Source organism: Saccostrea echinata, unplaced genomic scaffold (genome assembly GCF_033153115.1).
Source record: "Saccostrea echinata isolate AGI-Se365-2 ecotype Australia unplaced genomic scaffold, CSIRO_AGI_Sech_v1 ptg000022l, whole genome shotgun sequence".
In the NCBI taxonomy this organism is placed as follows: Eukaryota; Metazoa; Mollusca; class Bivalvia; order Ostreida; family Ostreidae; genus Saccostrea; species Saccostrea echinata.
This window is the reverse complement of record NW_026889771.1, coordinates 3,341,920-3,364,516: the sequence shown is the minus strand read 5'-3', so window position 1 is coordinate 3,364,516 and position 22,597 is coordinate 3,341,920. Positions and strand designations below refer to the sequence as shown.

Sequence of the window (22,597 nt, the reverse complement as noted above, 5' to 3'; positions counted from 1 at the left end):
ATGAAACATCTTACAACCTTTGATTTCTACAAAGCTCAAGATATGAATTACAGGTTTTACAATTCGCAGAGGGACATTCGGTGTAGCGCTTTTAGTCTAATTGCGTGACTTATCCTGAAGTTGACTTCTTTTGAAGAAAGGTTCGGGAGCGACAGACCCGCCATAAGACTGCCTGCTAAACAAATACAACTGCAGATGATGTTTTACTCTCTTGAAAATCAATAGCGCGGCATTGGCACTGTATCTGTTCCACAGGAGCTACCTTCTTCTCGTGAAATGGGACAAATCTATAGAATCAACCACCTCCAAGGTAAACACATGTCTTCCTTTATTGTTTATCTCTCATTTCAGTTTTTTTTTCTATTGTTCAATCTGCTTCATAACACTTCTGAATTAAATGGATATTTTTCTTGGAAAGCATATAAAATTAGATTTGTGAACATGGGCCTGATTTCACTGCAATATTGATATTATAATTATTCTATTATTAATGACTTAGGATTATTGAACTTCTATGAGCTGTTTTGCTGAATGTCGTAGAGGCATGTCTTGGATTTCACTGTTCATATATATTTCATTGCTTAAGAGAATGGAAGCATGTCATCAATGAGGATAAAGTCGACATTTGATCTTTAAAGGATATCACACCTCTTAGAGAATGGAGGCCTAACTGGACCATAGTGACTCCGTAGATCGCTAGAGTTGTGTATTGAACTGTAAACAGGATATATAGTCAATAAATATATATATACTCCGTATGAAAGATGAGAATAATGAAACTCACGGAATATTCTACTCACAACGGACGGCAGATTCCACTGTGTTGAAGAGGCGCCATTTCCACTGGGAGAATCTCCAAAAACAACGGTCTGGCACGTGATACAGATCGCACTAATAAAAGAATGGGCCTCTTTTTCGCCAAATAGAGTAGAAATGGCATCACGTCACAATATGGTCGTCTGCTGTGGGAGTCTTGTCCGTAGCTGCGGATCAAAGTTATTCCCGGCTTATATTCTTTAAGGACACTTGGACCAGACTTACATTTTTTCAATCGACCGTGTCATTTAATTAATGTGGGACATCGGCTATGCAGGATGAGACAACTCAGGCCAATATTTTGAACGAACTTGGTGCCACCCCGATCCGGAAAAATGGACATATTTCGGGGGACAATGAACGGATTATTCTCAATGTGGGGGGTGTCCGGCATGAGACCCACGTGTCTACTCTACGGACTGTCGCCAACACACGGCTAGCCAGACTGGCTGAGAGACATTTAATGTTAGATCATAAACGTGAGGAGTACTTCTTTGACAGACATCCCTCCGTCTTTAACTCTGTGATAGATTTCTATAGAACGGGTAAGTTGATATTTTCCTATCTTTGTCAAATTTGGTGGTAGGTTCGACAAAGAAATGGTTGATGCGTCTGTTTTTCTTTCTATTTTTTTTTTCATATGATTGTTAGCGATTAATAAGTTTGCTCTCTCTCTTCGATATGAATTTGTTTATAGTTTACACTTATGTACTGCATGATGTTTATTCGTTAATGTGAATGAAAAATAAATCCTACAACTACATTATGGAACATTTCGGAAATACAGTAGGAGAGGTGTGGTTGCTGCAAAATGTGCTACTACAAGTGTACCTTAATTCTTGACGATCTATTCGGATAGTATTGCGTGTTGATTGGTGGTAAGTTATATGCACATAGGGGACGCTAATACTGTTATACCATGGTAACGTGGGGGCTCATGCTTCCTCGGGACCCTTGTTTTATCAATATGAATGTCATTTGATAGCAGTGCAGTTCAAAGGCCTATCATAAAAATGGCTTGATATGAACATTATGTCTTTATTATATTAACCGTAATTTTGTCATCTTTTCGAAAACAGATATGCAAATAAATAAAAAAAAGATAAATTAGAGGATATTCAATATTTTACCGTTGATATGGGGTTTATTCGCGGGTGGTACGGGATTTTTATATATATTTATATATTTTCACTAGTGCGAACACACGAGTGAAATTGTTTTCATAAAATCCTGTTTTATGAGTGAAATAAATTCCATATCAAACTATAAATCATTAAATTTTCTGATAGTACATTTTCTTTGATTTTCCTTTTGCTTTGACTCTTTTCGTAACACAGTATTTTATGCTGTGGCGTTTTAGTCGAGTTTGTAAGACGTTTACAAGGGATTGTGAGGCTACTCATAAATCGTTTGGGGTTCCAATCAAACTGTTGTATTTTCTAAAGACTAAGGCATTTCATGCCTTCAACCCCTTTAATCAGCAATCCAGTTCCCAGTGCGAATAGGTCAAAATAATTATCGCAGTTTCATAATGCTTACCAAAATGAACGCCCAAAATAAACTTATAAATACTTAAAATTTATACATATTTTACAATAAATCATTTTCTACAAAATGAAAAGAAAGATTGTGTGATGCGTGTTTATTTCTTATAGACATTTACATGTACATATGACACCTCAGAGTAAACTGGCGAATACAGAAGTGGAGCTATATATATATATATATATATATATATATATATATATATATATATATATATATATATATATATATATATATATATATATATATATATATATATACTATATATAAAATCCAAGCAAAATCTTTGTGCGATTTGTGCATGATATCCGAGGTAGATTGAACTTATTAAACCAATTGCTAATTATCTGGCTAAAAGTCGTACCAGACGACTAGAAATGAAGGAATCCTAAATTTATAAAACGGTTCTCACTATTTGTTTTTTGAAATGATCGATTCAAAATCAAGTTTGACTTTTTGCGCTTGTTTCGAACACTTGTTTTGTGCCGAGAATCCGCTTAAGTCATCAATGATTGATGAGGTGCGCCTTTTGTAATGGTGCAAGCATTAACAGAACCATCAGATTAATAAAATTAAAACACTGGGTAATATGACAATTTTCTTCAACAGGGAGAACTGTTTTTAGAGTAAATCTTTCATAGAATTATGATAAATTTCTTCTTCTATGTGATATATACGAAAAATATGATACATGAAAACATTTATTGTGACACTTTTGTGTTATTTTATCAATACTTTATCCATGCTGAAAACGTTAGCAATCATAATATGAAAATGTTTATTTAAAAAAAAAAACATAACTGGTTTATCAAACAGAATTTACAGGACATTGTTAACGTTTTCTGAAATCTAAGAGGTCATCCACAAAAATATTTAAGTCATTTATTATCAAACATCGGATTTCTGACCTTAAGCGATCTAAGAAGACAGTACCAACAATAATAATGTGGGTACATGTATACACGCCCATGCCTTCAAATGCGAATGTTTTTAATTCAAAACACGTGAATGATCATACACAAGCCCGTAGGAAGCAAATTCAGTTGGGGGGGGGGGGGAGCACAGCCATACATTTTCATTTGACAGTTGAGGGGCACTACCAAAAATTTCCTGACAAGAAAAAAAAAGGTCATCACACATTATTGAGGGGGCACAAGCATCTACTATCCATGTTTACTATAGTAATCTAAATATCGGCAAAATTATTGGGGGGCAAGGCCCCCCGTGCCCCCCCCCCCGGTTCCTACGGCCATGATACATATATAAACATGTAAACTACGAGTGCAGAATTTGTCAGAAAAGAACGTTCTATACACTGCAAATTAACGAACTAATGTGTTAACATGACTACTGATTGAGAAGTTTGTATTAGTGTTAATTCTAAAGGGAGATTGAGTTACACCCAATCAACTGATATTGTATAGTGTTAAAAAATGAAGCGAAATATAGCTGTATTCTGTTTATCATGTCTCCATGCGCCACTCTGTACAGTACTACTTCTCAGCTTACTTCCGTGGATAGTTTACTGATCCATTGACACTCTCGTAATAATCTCGCAGTAGTCTCGTCGTAGTTACTGAGAACTTCTCGGGCATTATAATTTGCTGAACACCGAAAAATAAAAGGTTCCGAAACTTTTGTAGGGTTAAAACAGAAACGTAGGGATTTTTATTGACAGTTTGAGTACTGCTTGTCATATCTGGTCTGGGTGATGCCATTGAGGAATTCTTTTGTACCAGATTCATCCGCATCAGATCTTCTCGCAGACATTGATCACTAATGAAGGTCTCCCGTGGACTTCAATGCAGTGTTTACACTTCTTATCGCTTTAGTTTTTTAACTGCACAATGGTTGTCTATTGAGGCGATGTAGGGGAATTCACGGGTAGATGGTCTAATTGAGAGTAATATTCTTTCCATATTGACACTTTTTTAATGACAGGAAGCTTATATTACAAGGAATTATAAATTAAATTGAATTACAGTCGCTGAATCGTGATGTTGGGCGAGTTCTACTAATATAATGTGAGTAATAGACACCGCAGCGCCATTTTATTCTGCGTCTTTCCTCTTGAAATATGACCTGTTTCTTTCTCTTTGAAAAGATTGCTTTTCTGCACATCAATAAATAAACAATGAAGGCTGTATAATTAGACCAATTTCTTACAATCATCAAGTATATCAGAGGGAAAAAATGTACAGCTTCGCTTTTAATGAATGTTTATTGGTCGACCGAGAGACAAAAATTATATCTCTGTCCTTACCATTAATAATAATTAATTACAAATTAGAGCATCCTTATAAATGTACATCTATTGACCAATCATTCAATAATATTACAAATTGGAATCCCAGATTGCTGCATTGCAGGAAATTGGACAGTTTAACATTACGACATTGGTTGCAATTTATGTTTGAAATGGCAGTTGGAGAGGTCTGCAAATTATATGATTACAAACGATCATAGATATTGGCAATACCACTGAAACAAGGGTAAAACCATTCAACAACCTGCCATGGCCTCGTCTCTGTGTTTATATAGGTCTAGGTTCACTAAAGGTTACATGCGGTCGACTTTCTAAACCAAACTCGGCATATGAAATAGGACCGGGTTGCTAATCCCTCCATTGATAGGACGTCTGTACTTGGTATGTTCTACTCTGTAATCAATCACTCGTGGATCTTTTAGATCCGTATCTGAGAAATCTTTGAGAACTGCGCTGAAAGAACGTGCATCATGCATGATAATTTGATGATTGTAACTGGTACATAAAGTTGGGTGTTATCTGTATCACGGGTATATGAGGGTAGGGAATCTCGTCAAAGAAATAGAAATGGCTCCACAGTCACGTGTTTTTTTTTTGGGGGGGGGAGGGGGTTTAAGTGATAATATTTTGCTATGAGTTCTTTGGATTATTAAATTGTTCATGTTGTAACACGGTGTAGGGGATGTACTGAAAACAGAGTTATTAAATGTTATTATGAAGTATTAATATTGTGTTGCCAAGAGTTTTGATTTTTAATATTTAAAAGTGTTATAGCCCCATTTGGGACGAATCAGCTATAATATATAACTATAAATGTTTGACATTTTACCAATACTTTTTGAGATATTTTTTGAAATAATATGATGGATAGAATTTATTGCCGATTCATTAAGAATGAGTCAAGGATCCCTTGAGTAATATTAAACCCACTATAAATACCACCATCTCCAGAAATAGAAATTACGGGAAAGCATCTGATGCATCGTCAAGTTCGCATCAACTTGGGACATTTTTAACAGGGGTGCCGTGGCCTGCCCCCTCTCCACACCTTTTTATTGAACGGAAATTTTTACTCTGAAATTAGTATGAAAGGTTCATTGAAAGGTTGGTCCCCCTGTTAATTGACCTTGACAGCCCCCCCCCCCTAAAATATTTGGAGTTGGGAGAATTATCCTCTTTTGGGGAAGCCGGACTAATTGACAATTTTTTTAGGTGAATTGTTTTATTTCCTTATAATGTCGACCTCCCCCTCTCCTCTTTTTTAAAAAATTGATCCTTTAAACATGCCTCACATTTATTTCTTTTTTCCTACATCGCACTTTTAATACATTTTAAAATTCAAAATTACTGTAAACGTATTACATTTGGCGGTGTATTCTATTTAGCGCCTTTCTCGGAAAGTAGCTACCGCTAAATCAAGTACATCGCTAATTGTCTTATGTATATATTTATATCTAGCAAGTTATAAGAAAGCGCTAATCCAAATCTGCGCTAATTTCTTGTAAAATCAATTTCCACCAAACATCGTACACGCTAAATAGAATACATTTACAGTAAAACATCTGGTTGTTATATTTAACCCCGTTTCTCAAATTATGTTCGGCTAGAACTACAGTTAATGTAAGCAAGTAAGTTGGCATGGATTGTTAAATGAGTTTGTATCATTTAATCATTGAAATCATATAATAGAACAAATATTGCTGGGTTTTTCGGCCAGTACGATGATTTAGCCACCTTCAAAGTACAATATTCAACTCGCCCTTCGGGCTCGGTGAATATTGTACTCCTCAGGTGACTAAATCATCGTATTGACCTAAAAACCAGCAATAATTATATAATATCATCCAGTGTGCCTATAATAATGCAATTTTAATATGTAAGATTTCAAGAAATAACTACCGGGTATGTTGCTGACACAATGATAGTACTTTTCCTGAAAAAATGAGACTCAAACCAAGGGTTAGTAGGCGGGATAAGGCATTTTAGAAAATTAATATGGAAGAGTTCCTCAATAGACTCAATACCATTTGCACATCATACAGTAGCTTGTGTCCCTCATTGATTTTCAGAAATCTTCTGTCTGGTTCGAAACTTTATTCGTTTTTTCTTACCACCTCACAAGCATGATATTGATTGATTCTGGCAACTTAAGATTCATCAGATTTGTTTCAGCTCGTGTTTCGACATCTTTTTATTTATGTAAAAATATTCATGGCTACAGATTTGGTTGGTTCAAATGCTCTCTGGAAACCTTTTTTTCAAATATTGAATAAACAAAATATATCGTTAATTGAAACAGATGAATATTGAATTTATTTTGTTTCAAAAACGATTTTTTTTTCGATTTTCATTTCTTAAAGGAGTACGATCATACCCAATTTATCCAATCATATGACCTTGTACCCATTAGCTTTGCTGCTGAAAAGAGATGAAAATGTTAGTATAATTTCCTTCTTCATTGCCTTTGCTTGATTTAAGTGATGTTGACTGTTGTAGTGGTAGACCTTCTGATATGTCACAATCCCAGCCTTCTATGTATTCGCAAGATGTTTGATTACATTGGAGGGTTTCTTGTTATGGAAACCACTGAAAGACGAATAATAATTGACAACTTAATAATCTACTAGTGCAGACAATTCAATAAATTCCCTTACTAGAGAATAAACCATAAAATGACTGTAACGCCAATAACTTTGCACGCTTAAATTATGCCAGTATTGTTTTCATTTCTTCAAAACCTTGATTCAATATTTTTTGTGATTGATCATCTGTCAAGATCACCAAGAATTAGACCGAATCCAAGATTATCGGATTACAAGTAATGTAAGTACAGTGTACTTTCTTCATATTCCAAACCATAAAAACGAACTCAAGCGTTTCATTATTTAAAGCCATGGATTTTTAATGAGGTCGATGATTGAATTGTGATTTATAAACATATACATCGTAGCAACAAGTGAACAAATCGATACTGAGGTCATGTTGACTCCTGTATCATATACATTACAGGCTTCTTTAGTCCTACAGTGTAGGCAATATACTTCTGAAGAATATGAAGAGTCAAACAGAAAGGGTTTTAAAAGCAACAATCAGTTACATGGCAGAATATTTCCTCTGAACAAAGTTTCCAAGCAGATAAGATTTTTTTGGTGATACGATATTACCATTTTATCCAATCCTATGTTTAATTATTTATCTGCAAATCGTTAATTTGCAAAGCATGCCTTCTTGTACCGATATGTTTGTACGAGGAGAAAAGTAACAAAGAAATAAATAATTTTCAGAATAAAGAATCAGTTGTGACTTCATTTTGGAAAACATTCCAATATGCACGAAATCAATTTTAAAATATCTTAATCAATTCACAAACTCGGGGAATTTTTTGCAGTTAAAATTTTTAACACATTATTTTGGCAAATCTTATTTTATTTGAAATAAAATCACAAATTCTACTAAAGTACTGTATAACTTCTGAAATTGTTAAAACATGGAGAGCTATTTAATCAAATGTTTTTCACTCTAATTTGTCAAAAGCTCTATAGTGTAATTTATATACTGTATATTGTAACTTAGAACGACTATATATAAGAGAAACGAAAAAGGCAACGAAGGAACTCAGCCAATACTGCCTAGACAAAGATGTTCTTTCGATTTTTTAGGAATAAAGATATCGATTGTATGTTCATCTGACAGACAACATAATCCGTAAATTAATCTGAAATCATTTGGGATTATTCATTCTAACTGCATAACCAAAATCACTACTCCAACCGATCCTGTATATTTAGTTAAGAAGAACATTAAAAATGTGTTTCTGTGTATACCTTTGTATTTACCAGACTATCTAGTAGATAAACTTGAAGGTATACAGCTAGAGACTGTAAGAATACTTACGGGAGGGAGTAGAATGGCAGATAGCTAGATACTTGTTATACAAAGCGACGGAATGGAAATCTTATCAAAAAGAAGAGAAAATCATTGCCTGATTCAACTCAACAAAATATATCTAGAAAAATTCACCTGATTTGATTTTGATTTAGTAAATATTATCTCAGATCATGGCAATCATAAGTCAATGTTAAAGCAATACGTCAAGAAATTCAAACTCAACTATATTACATGTATAATTTCTTCTTTCCTTCTACAAAACGTCTTTGGAAAAATGCCTTTGGTGGTTCAAGATAATCCCTTTCTCTCGGGTTTCAATCATACTTAAATTCTAGTCATTTTTTTTTTTTTTTTGAGTGGGATTGGCCATGTGTCATGTTGTAAATTTTGAATTTACCGGGTGGTAGTAAATACAAAATTTACAACATGACAACTTTGTCATGTTGTAAATTTTGTATTTACTGCCACCCGGTAAATTCAAAATTTACAACATGACACTATAGTTTTACATACAAAACTCGGACTCGAATTTAGTTCTGTGAATTTACATATCTTGCGTAGACATCTTTGTAATACTTCAGTGTGTTCATGTGGTGAAATTGAAACTACCGAGCATCTTACACTGTAACAATTTATTAGAATGCGTTAACGAGCTATTCTTACAATACCTCATCCTTTGACCGTTGATACATGGAATAACGATGTATATACTGACACGCAAAAGAAGTGAACCACACATATTTGAATTTTTTATCTTATGGTATTCAAAATCTAACATATATTTTAAACAATGGGAAAAAACTTGATTAAAAACACCGGAGAATTGATGTTTAAAACGTTGAACGTTATCTTTTTTCAAACTTAAGAAAGTAACAGGTAACAACCCCCCCCCAAAAAAAAAAAAAAAAAATTCGATTACAGCGTGCAAGTCCGACATCACAACAATTGCAACTAGGATTCTACAATGAATTCAAATCACCAGTCTCTTGATTTGAGCGAAAGAAATATTCTTCAGTCTTTCTGAAGTGCCTGTTTTTCAAATTCATGCGGTCGAATTTCCTCAAACATGGCGCAGTGTGGTAACCATTGGACTTCCGGTCCACGACTGTCATTCAAGCTAGTGAGACGTATGAGCATGATAAGGCATGGTATAGTATAGTTCATCTTTATAACTGCAACGATTTTTCATCTTCTTTTTGAATTTCCAGCTAGAAGTAACCGAATCATTTTCAGGAAGTTTTGGCATCATTTATGGAAAAATAACGATAATTTTTTTCTTTCGGAATAATTCTACAATACTTTTGATGAACAGAAACAAACTCTTGCAAACCTTAATTATAGCCAAAAATTTTGTTAAAACCTGCAAGTTATGATTTCCCTTGAGTCGGGGTCGAATTTTAAACAAGTTACGGGATGAAAATCACTCAACCGTAAAATGACTGATTAATGAAAGTTGAAGATAACCTTACTATTTACGTACAAAATTGTACCCTATATCTGACTTTATTTCTCTAAAATAGGATGTTGCGTTTCTTTTGCGTTTCAGTATACTACTTTATGGTTCACACAATATCTAAGAAATAGAAAACAAAATACAATTTACTTATCATTTAAAACTTTCTGGCTGAAAGTAAAAGAATTCATTGATATATATTTACTATTAGGACTTACTATTTTGGTGTAAATATTGTTTCAGCGGAAAACAATTTTTTATGTGATCTGGTATGAATTTGCTTTGTTTATGTTAAAATGAAATTTTTGAAGATTTTTTTCACCGATTTCCCTTCCAGTAAAACTGCACAATATACGCATAATTATGAAAATATTTTCTCCCTGGGCGTATTCTATATTAGTTTTCATTTACATACATGTACTCTCACTTATGGCATTAGAGAGCGGGATGGATAAAAGCTTATTGGCTTGTTTCCCTATACTATTGTATTTATTACTGGTGTATTCTTAATTTTACCAATTTTGTTAATAAAACATTATAAAGCTTTTCACACAAATTTTGGACAGTGGCTCTATATATGGTATCTTTATAAGGATACCCACTTCCGGCCCAACCCGGGGTTGAACTCTCGACCTACGGAATCTGTCTCCTAGCAGTACAGGAACAGCGCGCTAGACCGCACGGTCATCTAGGCAAGTCACAAATGTTACTTTCATGCTGATGGAATTCTCGCAGCGCCGCCCTACATTATAGTTATTGTAAATTAAATGTGCTTTAAAAATAATTGAATTTCTCTGTGCTTTATTTATCAATATTCCTTTCACTTAGGGAGCATACAAGCATTTTTAAGCCTTTTTAGTGACAGATTAACAAGAGATTAGATACTGTGCCCTCTCTCGGGAAGGATTTTAGAATATATGTATCTTAAACAATCTAATTTGTTGTATTCAACAAAAATTCTATTATAAGGGTAAATTACATTTTTTAAGCGGTAAAGCACATCTTATACAAAAAAGCAGCTATTGAATCTGTCAGTGGCAGGTTGTTGTAAAGTACGATCGATGGAAGTTTGAATAGCAATGTGTAATGTGCATTCTTGTGCACTGGGATAATTGATACATACAACACAATATAGAGATATTGTGCAGTGCTCAAACGCCGTGTCATGAAAAGCTCTTTTTCTATCCATTGCTCAGTGTACTTGTTCGCGTGTCATATTGCTGTTTTGAAAAAAATCCCCTGGGAAAATGTTAAATCTTATCAATGACATAATTTATGCAAGAGCTTGTATCGACAGTGTCTTAATTTAATTAGGTCATGCTTGCTCGCTATCCGTCATTTATTATTTATGGTGCAAATAGGAATTTCTTGGCTGGCTTCTGTCAGATGACCACAGCACATCACTTTTACCGTACCTCGAGGGAGTGAACATCGTCAATATATGATGTTCAATCCCGGCAAATCTGGATTCTGTCGTCTTGTTACCCAAGAGAGAGAGAAATCCTTAAAAACATTGAACAATTCGGTTGCAAGCAACAGGTTGACTACAATGTAGACTGTCATAAATAGTACATGTTTCGTCAACATGTAATTGAGCCCTAGCTAGATAAAATTATGATCTGCTATTAAAAATCGACCCGAGTCATGGGTGAAACGAACTCAAAAATGTGGAATTTTGAACCAGACTATTTTTCAGCAGGTTTTTTGGAAGAGTAAAATTGAATTCTAGACAAAACTCATGTTGGAAATATTTCCCTGTTGAACCACGTGACCATCGCCAGATTTCCGAGCCTGGAAAGGGGGGGGGGGGGTTGCAAGCTAGTGTCTGGGAGGTACCTCCTATTCTGAGTTAGAATTTTTTTTAAATAATGGATATCATTTTGTGGGTTCTGGTTTATTCTAAAAGTCGTTTTTTTCATATATTACATGTAACAAAATCTAGCAGCATAAAAAATATTGAAGTTGTTTTGTCTCAAAAGAAATATTTCGGATTTTTTTCTAAAAGGTGATGCAAACGCATCTTCCCTTGTAGATGGCCTTGGAACCATTATGGCTTCAACATGTTTTGTGAAATTATCCACGAATACTTAAAATGTAACGCCTTAAACAGTTTTAAATTATGCTTTTTCCCTAAAAATTGAATAATTAATGTTTGTACTAATTAATTTAAAGATTTCTTTTCTTTAGCTTAACATTTGTTTCTTTAAGATTGCACTTGTAAGTCAGTTATGTACCACGTCAATATCAGAGTTTTAGACACATTTTTTAGAATATAGATGTATGTAAATTTGTCAGTTTTCAGAAAAGGATTCTTGTGATTTTTTTTTTTAAATCTTGTCATATTTTAGAGAATTAATACCTGCATGATCGTAGTTACATTTTGATCGGAATATCTTACAAATTCTTTGGTTTTAATTCTCCATAAGTATATATTCTGTATACTATTAAGTCTATTAATTTAAAAATATACAATGTAAATACAAAGGGGGGATTTATGGAGTTTAGACGGGGTCCTAAGATGTGATATTGTTCACAGTGGCAACATTGCATTACCGAAATATTTGAAAACAAGTACCGTTTGGTTATCATAACCGGAAAATTATCGTTTTGATTGCTGGGAGAATATTAGAAATCATTAACGATTTTTTTTAAATGAGATACCGGCGTGCATGAATATCAAATTCAATGTAGGCATCTAATCCAGAAAAAAAATTAAGAGAACGAACGACGTTCAGTGCCGAATTCTATAAAAGTCATCAATATATCATCCTGTTTTGGGCATTATCACTCAGAAACAGACAACAACATATATCAAGATATGAGCATTGGTTAATAGTGAAACGGCTGAAAATACATGCAAATAGCTATTGCATATTGCTGAGATATATACACGACCGTCGTGCACATACGTAAGAAAAAAATCTATTTACACGACCGTCGTGCAAATAGCAATCGCACATTTCCAGAGATATATACAGGACCGTATACACGACCGTCGTGTGATCGAAACATTTCACACCGCACATACGTCCCTGAAGACACGACGTTGTTTAGGCTACACAATCACTGTAGTTATATTTTTTCAACATTTGTAAAATACTGTTATTAAATGAATAAATGAATGTTTGCAATTATGAATGGACATTTTACTTTTATAAAAATAAAAACTAATCGATAATTTAAAAATGACCCGATCCCGATCAGATTATGTTTGAGCTGATAGTGTAGATGAGTCTATCTCTTGTTTTATGTGCACGTTTAGTCGTTTTTGAAAAAAATTAAATGGAACTGACACTTTTTTAAAATAGAAATGCAAGCAATTGATTGTTTCACATACTACTAATTGTTATGTTGATGTATTTAATTACTTCAACTTTTTTTTAATTTTATCTCATGTTAAATAAAAAGAAAAATTATAAAACATATGAGGAAAAGACACCTGTGTAAGATCTACACTCCAACTTCAGATTTAAAAAAAAAAGCTTTCGTAGACACTCCCTCCCCTATCTGGATCTTAAAATACATAAGTTCAGAAACAGGTTGGGACATAGATACCATATTGCATTAGTTTTAGTCTGAAGAGACTGGGATACATGAATGTGCCCCCTTTATGGTTCTCTCTCATTTCTTTCAGTCTTTCTATTTCTAATTTCTACCTACTTGAAGACTACTTCATTTACATATTTCTATTTGAAACTGATTAAAATATTATGACCCCACAGCCATTTCTTTTGTGGAGAATTGATTATATATTTTACATATAAAATTGAGATATCAAAATACACGAGGACGCACGAGGATAGGTATACTACTAGGCATATAAGCTATTCAAGTGTGAAAAAGAATACAACTGAATCGTAATATAATTTCTGTCAGTTTCATAAAAATGTAGTGGAACAGTTTATTAGCCATAACAAAGAAAAAAATTCTTAAAAAAAAAAATAAAGATTAGAAACGAAAAAAAAATAGGAAAGGGGGGGGGGTGATCACTCAACATCCGCTTTAAACGAGAACTATTAGCATATAAATATCATTATTGTTTAATTTGAGATAATATTTGTATAAAAATGATAAATTAAGGTTGTATGACAAAATTTTGGTTAAAAAGTGTATTTAAGAAATCAATACTAGAGTAGGCGAAAATGCCTATCAAATGCGTTATGGCTCTCTTTAATTGGTGAATATGGGTTGAGGTGGATGGGGTAAACCACAAGCTCACCAAAATAGTAAGTAAGTAAGTAAATATTTTATTATAATGACATGTGTATATGCACAAATACAATAGTAGTTATAATAGAAACAGATTTACATTACACCCCGACCCATTGGACCTATATTTCACTTCAGCATACATAACATATTTTCATTTTCAAAAGAGAGGGCACATGCATTACTATTAGATTTGTACAAATATTTTTGTCTTACTGAAAAGATTAAAAAGATTAAATTTAAAAATTTGGATTTGTCCTTGATTATTTTTCATTTAAGTGTTTAAATTATATAAAGCGCATCAGTGCCACGTAATACTTTTTTTTAAAGTTGGAATTTCCAACTTTATTCTTGGCTTTTCCAACTTAAAAGTTGGTTTTTCTTATTTTTAAGTTGGAAGTTCCAACTTTAATCTTAACTTTTCCAACTATAAAGTTGGAAATTCCAACGTTAAAGTTGGAAAACACAACTTTTTCGGGCTTCATGCGTTTTATTCGTATACTTTATAGTTAATTGGACTCGCGTTGCTGTTTATAATATAACAATGAAAGTAAACAATTCATTTATATAATTATGATGAAAGAAGGAATAATTTTCTTTGTGTTTTCATATACAGAATAATATTACATAATAAAAGAAAATTATAGAAAAGCTCAAATGAAAGTAGTAAAAGCCAACTTTAAAGTTGGAAAAGCCAAGATTAAAGTTGGAATTACCAACTTTAAAGTTGGAATTTCCAACTTTAAAAAAAAAATATATATTATGTGGCACTAATACGCTTCCGTAATATTACCAACTAGATCTACATTTCTATTTAAATTAATATTATAAAAGAAAGTTTTTCTGATGTTTTCTTACCATCTCATCCCTCCCACACACCCCAAAATGCTTCGAGGGTTAAAGGCACTGCGTGTCGAACCTAACTGGGGACGAAACAACGAATGACATAAGCGATGTTATGTAAATACGATACACGACGGTCGTGCAAATAGTCATTGAAAAATTATATACACGACGGTCGTGTGAATAGCCGATGAAAAATTATATACACGACGGTCGTGCGAATAGCCGATGAAAAATTATATACACGACGGTCGTGCGAATAGCCGACGAAGAAGTAAGTACACGACGGTCGTGTATATAGACACTGCCAAATTTTTCACATAATAATATTATCAAAAAAATTTATTTGAGCAGATTAATTTAAAGATTTTACATAAGAAAATATAGAATTTGTTTGCATGAAAGTAATGAAAATTGTTAAGGTTGCAGAGTTTTTGTATGTGTTTTATTTTAAAATTACATTTCCATTCAAGTAATCTATTGTTGAAATATAAATTCATATTTTAATTTTGTTTAGGAATTATTTTAAAAATAAAGCACATATCTAACAATTAATTTTTTATGGATTATTTCAATATTGGATAAATTACGAGTTTTATAGTGAGGGGAAAGGGGAGGTAACTCATCATGTCATTACTCTATGATTTCTCCTAATGTCATATAAATATTTTCATTAATCATTTATTAGTAATTGTTTTGTACTTCTGATTTATTTCTTCAATTTTTTTTCTAATTTACTTTGCAATTTTTTTAATAGCACTTCAATCATTATTCTTATTTTCATGACGGGAAAACAAAGGGGGGAGGGGGTTAGTTGTGGACTATTTGGTACCTTTATTAGCCCTCAATGTGACCAAGGTGTTTTGAGTGAAGAATGGTATTGGACAAATCTTTCATGTAATGATAAAAAATAAAAATTCTATTGGACAGATTTTTTTTTAGAATTTAAAAAGTGTCAAATTTGTGTGCATGAAAATAGTTAAATTTGTTGAATTTAAAAGGTTTTATAAGCACTATTCTCTTAATTTATCTCTGTTCAGACAATCCATTGTTAAAATAAGTTTACAGTATCAAAATTGTTTAAAAATAATTTTGAATATTGAATGCATATTGCATAATAAATTTTTTATGGGTAATTTATATGTTGTATTATGATTTTTTGGAGTGACTGGAAAGGGGAGGTAACTCATTACCCCTTGGTTCCGTAATTTATCCTCAATGCCATGTTCATATTTCCACTAAAGGTTCATTACACATTCCTTTGCACCATGTGAAAATTTCAGCAAAATCTATTGGGAGGTTTTTCTGGGGTCAGGTGTCCTTAGCTACCTTAATTAGGTCGTGCTTGCTCGCTATCCGTCATTTATTATTTATGGTGCAAATAGGAGTTTCTTGGCTGGCTTCTGTCAGATGACCACAGCACATCAGTTTTACAGTACCTTGAGGGAGTGAACATCGTCAATATATGATGTTCAATCCCGGCAAATCTGGATTCTGTCGTCTTGTTACCCAAGAGAGAGAGAAATCCTTAAAAACATTGAACAATTCGGTTGCAAGCAACAGGTTTACTACAATGTAGACTGTCATAAATAGTACATGTTTCGTCAACATGTAATTGAGCCCTTGCTAGATAAAATTATGATCTGCTATTAAAAATCGACCTGAGTCATGGGTGAAACGAACTCAAATCTGTGAAATTTTGAACCAGACTATTTTTCAGCAGGTCTTTTGGAAGAGTAAAATTGAATTCTAGACAAAACTCATGTTGGAAATATTTCCCTGTTGAACCACGTGACCATCGCCAGATTTCCGAGCCTGGAAAGGGGGGGGGTTGCAAGCTAGTGTCTGGGAGGTACCTCCTATTCTGAGTTAGAATTTTTTTTAAATAATGGATATCATTTTGTGGGTTCTGGTTTATTCTAAAAGTCGTTTTGTTCATATATTACCTGTCATAAACAAAATCTAGCAGCATAAAAAATATTGAAGTTATTTTGTCTCAAAAGAAATATTTCGGATTTTTTTTTTCTAAAAGGTGATGCAATCGCATCTTCCCTTGTAGATGGCCTTGGAAACATTATGGTTTCAATATGTTTTGCGAAATACGAATACTTAAAATGTAACGCCTTAAACAGTTTTAAATTATGCCTTTTCCCTAAAAATTAAATAATTAATGTTTGTACTAATTCATTTAAAGATTTCTTTAACTTAACATTTGTTTCTTTAAGATTGCACTTGTAAGTCACTTATGTACCACGTCAAGATCAGAGTTTTAGACATACATGTATGTATATTTGTCAAATTTCAGAAAAGGATTCATGTGAATTTTTCTTTTTTTAAAAAGTCATATTTTAGAGAATTAATACCTGCATGATCGTAGTTACATTTTGATCGGAATATCTTACAAATTCTTTGGTTTTAATTCTCCATAAGTATATATTCCGTATACTATTAAGTCTATTGATTTAAAAATATACTCTGTAAATACTAAAGGGGGGGGGGGGGGGTTATGGAGTTTAGACGGGGGTCCTAAGATGTAACATTGTTCACGGTGGCAACATTGCATTACCAAAATATTTGAAAACAGGTACCGGTTGGTTATCATAACCGAAAAATTATTGTTTTGATTTCTGAGAGAATATAAGAAATCATTAACGAATATTTTTAAATGAGATACCGTGTGCATGTATATCAATGTAGGCATCTAAATCAGAAAAAAAAACCCATTAAGAGAACGAACGACGTTCAGTGCCAAATTCTATAAAAGTCATCCAAATATCATCCTGTTTTGGGCATCGTCAGTCAGAAACAGACAACCTATGTCAAGATATGGGCATTGGCTAGTGAAGCTTTGGTACGCAGAGTTGCGGCTGAAAATACATTTTTACTATGCTCCTGGTGCCGTGTCAGCCCAGCATAATATTCCATTTTGGGTAACACTTTTCTTCAGTAACTGAAATTCGAATTATTATGTCGAGGATTAGAAGCGTTTTAATCTACTTTTCATTCGACTGTAAATAATTATATGTATCTGACTATTAATCAATTCCATAAAAATTGTCTGCTCAAAAGCCTCTTTCACCTTCCCCGTTGTGAAAAGAGCTTCGATAATGATGCCTGAATATCTTCAGTATTGCATATCGATATTCAGTAATGCAAAACTACATTCACAGTTAAGGAATTTATGACCTTTTATTCTGAAATAAATTTTGAAAAGCGATTATCTATAGATAACTCAAAAGTCCCAGACCTTTTGGCCTGCGCATGATTTTGCGAAGACTGAACATAACCAAAATCCCTATTGCTTGCGGAGACTTTTAAAATCAGTTTAATTCTGTTGAAGACTTATGTTTATGGCTCTGTGTTTTATGATTTTGTAAGGAAGGGGATGTTTGTTCAATCTGCAGTAACTCTAAAAGTGCCAAAGCTCTTTTGTGTCCATTAATGATACAAAATCTATTTATGATTTCATTTGAATCCTACATGTAATTACATTACAGAGGAAATGTTGACTTCCTTCTCAGCCTGACAAAACGATACACTGTTTATACAGTGTTATTTTAATATGTTTTATGTCTTAAATATTAATAATATTTTCATGTATACGATGAAATGCGTCATCTTTCTTTATTTCAAGTATAAAATGTTTTCCCTCTACAGGTGAGCTTCACGTACCTCTGGAAGTATGCGGGGCTGTTGTTATGCGGGAGTTGGATTTTTGGCAGGTGGATCAGCACGCCATCAAATCTTGTTGCTGGCGTCATTACCGATCTTACATAGAAAACAAAAGAATCCTCGACTCCTTCAACCGCAGTCTGAAGAAAGAGACCTTTTCTGTTGACGTCAGTAAGTTTGAAGGATGGAAAAGAGTACAGATGCAAATGTGGCTAATTCTAGAGCATCCAAGGACTTCCAAGATAGCAATGGTAACATGGTTTGTTGTAATTCTTGAAAAATGGCCATAAAACAATTCACTATCTTTATATGAAGAAGATATTCTAATTTGTTAGCTGTATTACTCTCAGACGTGATTTGGTAGGATGATAACCATACGATCATTTGAGGCATCTACAAAATAACATAAAAATTAATCCAAAAAAATTCTTTTTGCTTTTTATAGTTTTTTTAAAAGCTGTAATTAGATGTGTTTGAATATCTATATCCCCTATATCTCTGTTTCAGGCGTATGGAGTTGTTTCCCTGATGTTCGTTGTTGTGTCTATCCTCGGATTTTGTTTAGAAACCCTGCCGGGTCTTCGACCAAGCCAACGTTCCCACAACAGTTCAACGAACGTTAACTGCCCTGGAAACAAAACGAAAATCATAGAACTCAGGGAGAACGAAGCACTCTACATTTTAGACATAATCTGTACAGTGTACTTCACCATAGAACTCGTTGTCAGGTTTATCTTTGCTCCACAGAAACTGGAGTTCATCCGTTCCGCTGTGAACATCATCGACCTACTCGCTCTGGTGCCTCTATATATGCAGTTAATTCTTAACTCGGATGACATGCGAGCTTGCTATATGAATGAACAGTTGATTATTGAGATCATGTTCGTACTCCGTATTATACGTATGTTCCGAATATTTCATTTGGTGAAACATTATCAGGCGTTGAAAATCTTAGTGTATGCATTGAAAGCAAGTCTTCAAGAATTACTAATGCTCGCGATTTTCCTTATTATAGGTATGTTAATATTTTCATCCTTGATTTACTATGCAGAAAGGCATAAAATTAATTCTGGGGAGCCAGAAACTATAACAACCATTCCAATGGGATTTTGGTGGGCGATAGTCACCATGACGATGGTAGGGTACGGTGACAAACATCCGACCACAACTGTCGGTTACATTGTGGGAACCGCATGCGCAGTCGCTGGTGTTCTTATGATTGCGCTTACCATTCCAGTTATATCCAATAATTTTACACTTTTCTACACACATGTACGTTCAAAAGGAGGGAAGGGACCCCCTAATTCAGATTCGAAGGAATCACTTGTATTATCATCCAGAGAAACAGAATTTGATGAAAAACGGAAGTTATCAAGCGGGTCTTTGGTTGTGGAGGCATACATGAATGGAACGCATGTTATCCGGAAATTGACTTCAAAGTCTGGAAGTCCACAATATTCTCCGATACTGAGAAGAATTCCGGAGTCCAACTCTTTAGTGGACATTTGTGATAGGCGGAAATGTAATGGAGAATTTGACCTGATTAGAAACAACAGTAGTAAAGCTAAGAGTGATGATGGTGTTGCTTACGCAGGGGAAACACCGCTTTGATAAAAACAAGCCTTCTATTTTATTCTTGGCAATGATATAATTTCAATGTAATGTAATGTAAATGTTCAATATATTGTACAAATAAGAAAAATGTCTTTTTTTTCTTAAACTTACGTAATTATAATTTTTTTTCCTGAAATATATCTTATTTCATTACAGCCAAAAAGTAATATTAAGATAAATTTTCTTTGATATACAATGTAATTTGATTTGGAGACGTATTATCCTTAACAGAACCCTCCACGTGACTACTGATAGTTTTTGAAAAAAAATGTATAGAACTTTGAACACTTGTCACCTAATGTCCAGAGATGTGGCGAATGTATATATCATCCATGCACATGATAAAAATCAACTTCGGTTACATTTTCACTTTCTCCATAATTCTTGTATATGTATGTGAATATCAATACACATTGAATCATTTTCAGTGATCATAATTCAAGGTTGTTTTCCCCAATTTTAATGCTATGCAAGAGTGTCGGTTGGTATAGTATAATTGTTCTCAAATTATTTTGTTTAGTTTAATATTAATATTCTTTGCTGAAATATTGTTATTAAATATATCATTTTTGATGAGCTTTCACATTACAATAGAACCAAGTTTACGCACATAGAAATGGTGACCTAACCCAAACTCAAAGCCATCCTATTTAGAATCTGTAATTTCAAACACTATTAATTAGTGTAAAAATATGTATGTATTATGATTAAGCATGCTATTTGATATACATGTAATACATAATTGCAGGCATGTATTTACATTGATGACCATTGTAATTTCCAGATATATTCAAAGTGAATAATTGCTTGAAAGTTACTCGAAATCAATTACTTATTCCATTCACATTTTATCGCGATGTCATTCCAATTTTTAGTGATCATGGTTGGGGTTTATAGGAATATGGCTAAGGCAATGTTTAATTTCTTTTGATATGCATGTATTTGAATGTTGTGTTTACCTATCACTTTGTAACTGACTTTGTTGACTTAGAAATGCCCTTTTTAAACAGTGAATTTTTTGTTGAAATGCAAACTATCTTACATATGATTTGATAGATAACGTTTTATCAACGAATATTATCGTACTTACAATTGTATTAACAAAGGTACATGTAGTTGTTTTTTTATTTGATCTACGTAGCCAGCTGGGTTTTTTTAATTACCATTCTGTACATATAGCTTTAAATTATTAATGAATCGAAGCTTCCAAAGTTCATGTTGGTTTTCTCTGAAAATGAGGAAAATGTTATTATTTATTTCTTAACCCCAAAATAATGATTTTTTGGAATGTGTTTTAGCAATCCAATGAATACTACCATCGTTAAGAAATGCAGATTGTATGTCCGAAGTCAGATGGTTTGACAAACACGAGTTTTTGTATTGTTGATTGAGCAATAATTGTATCTTTCATGTATATATGGTGAAACAATCATTTTTTAAAACTCTGATGGCATATGTCACACGATGTGCAGCTTTTATGTATGCACATACTTTTTGATATTCTAGTTATTTTTACTTTGCTCACTTTGATAATGTACACTAATACGGTGATGGACTATGAATCATGATTTTATTTGTGTTTATACTTTTTCTTTCAATATTTTTACACGTTGCAGACCAAGGCTTTTACTTCTGTGTCGTGTAGTTACGGGCTTGCTCGTATAAGTGCATTGGCTATTCAGATAAGCATTCCACGTGAAATTTTACAAATTGTTATCTTTGTTTATTTGCTGCTATTTACATCTCAATAAAATTGAGTTGAAATGCAAACTTACTTGATTTATTCTGGTATACGAACTTAAAACTGGCGTCTTTAAAGAAGGATAAAACTTTGTTACTGCACGATCTGAAATATGAACAAATTGTCTAAGATTACAATGATTATATAGGTATTCTCTTTGTTTATAATTTCGTAGAAATTAGCATCTCTTGATAATAAGAAGGGGATAATTGAATTTTCTGAAGAATATATGTATAGATTGTAGACTTGATATATTGAAGGGACACTCATTAATTCATCTAGTAAGTACTAAATACCTGTAAAGCAGGTATTCAATTCAAGCACGCTTTCTTACTCACTCGAAGGCTTTTCTTTGCCACATTCACACCCACTCTCCAACCCATACTATACTTCCAAAAAGAAATGTTAGAAATAAATTTTGTTTCAATAATTAAAAAATGGTCTCACCAAGTAATGTGTGATAGAGCAAATTCTCGTATAACGAAGTATAGCTAGAAATGGTTGTTCTAATGATGAGTGTATTGCGTTATGCAATGGATAGTAGCCAATG

The 22,597-nt window shown here is 33.3% G+C and overlaps 1 protein-coding gene across 1 annotated transcript; it reads left to right on the top strand.

Moving 5' to 3' along the window:
* The first annotated feature begins 511 nt into the window (after nt 1–511).
* On the top strand, nt 512–22,076 carry LOC133190792 (potassium voltage-gated channel subfamily C member 2-like). Its single transcript, XM_061326480.1, has 3 exons — nt 512–1,361; nt 18,678–18,943; nt 19,200–22,076. Exons 1-3 carry the CDS (start codon nt 1,088–1,090, stop codon nt 20,301–20,303), a joined length of 1,644 nt encoding a protein of 547 aa, XP_061182464.1. The 5' UTR covers nt 512–1,087; the 3' UTR covers nt 20,304–22,076.
* The last annotated feature ends 521 nt before the right edge of the window (nt 22,077–22,597 follow it).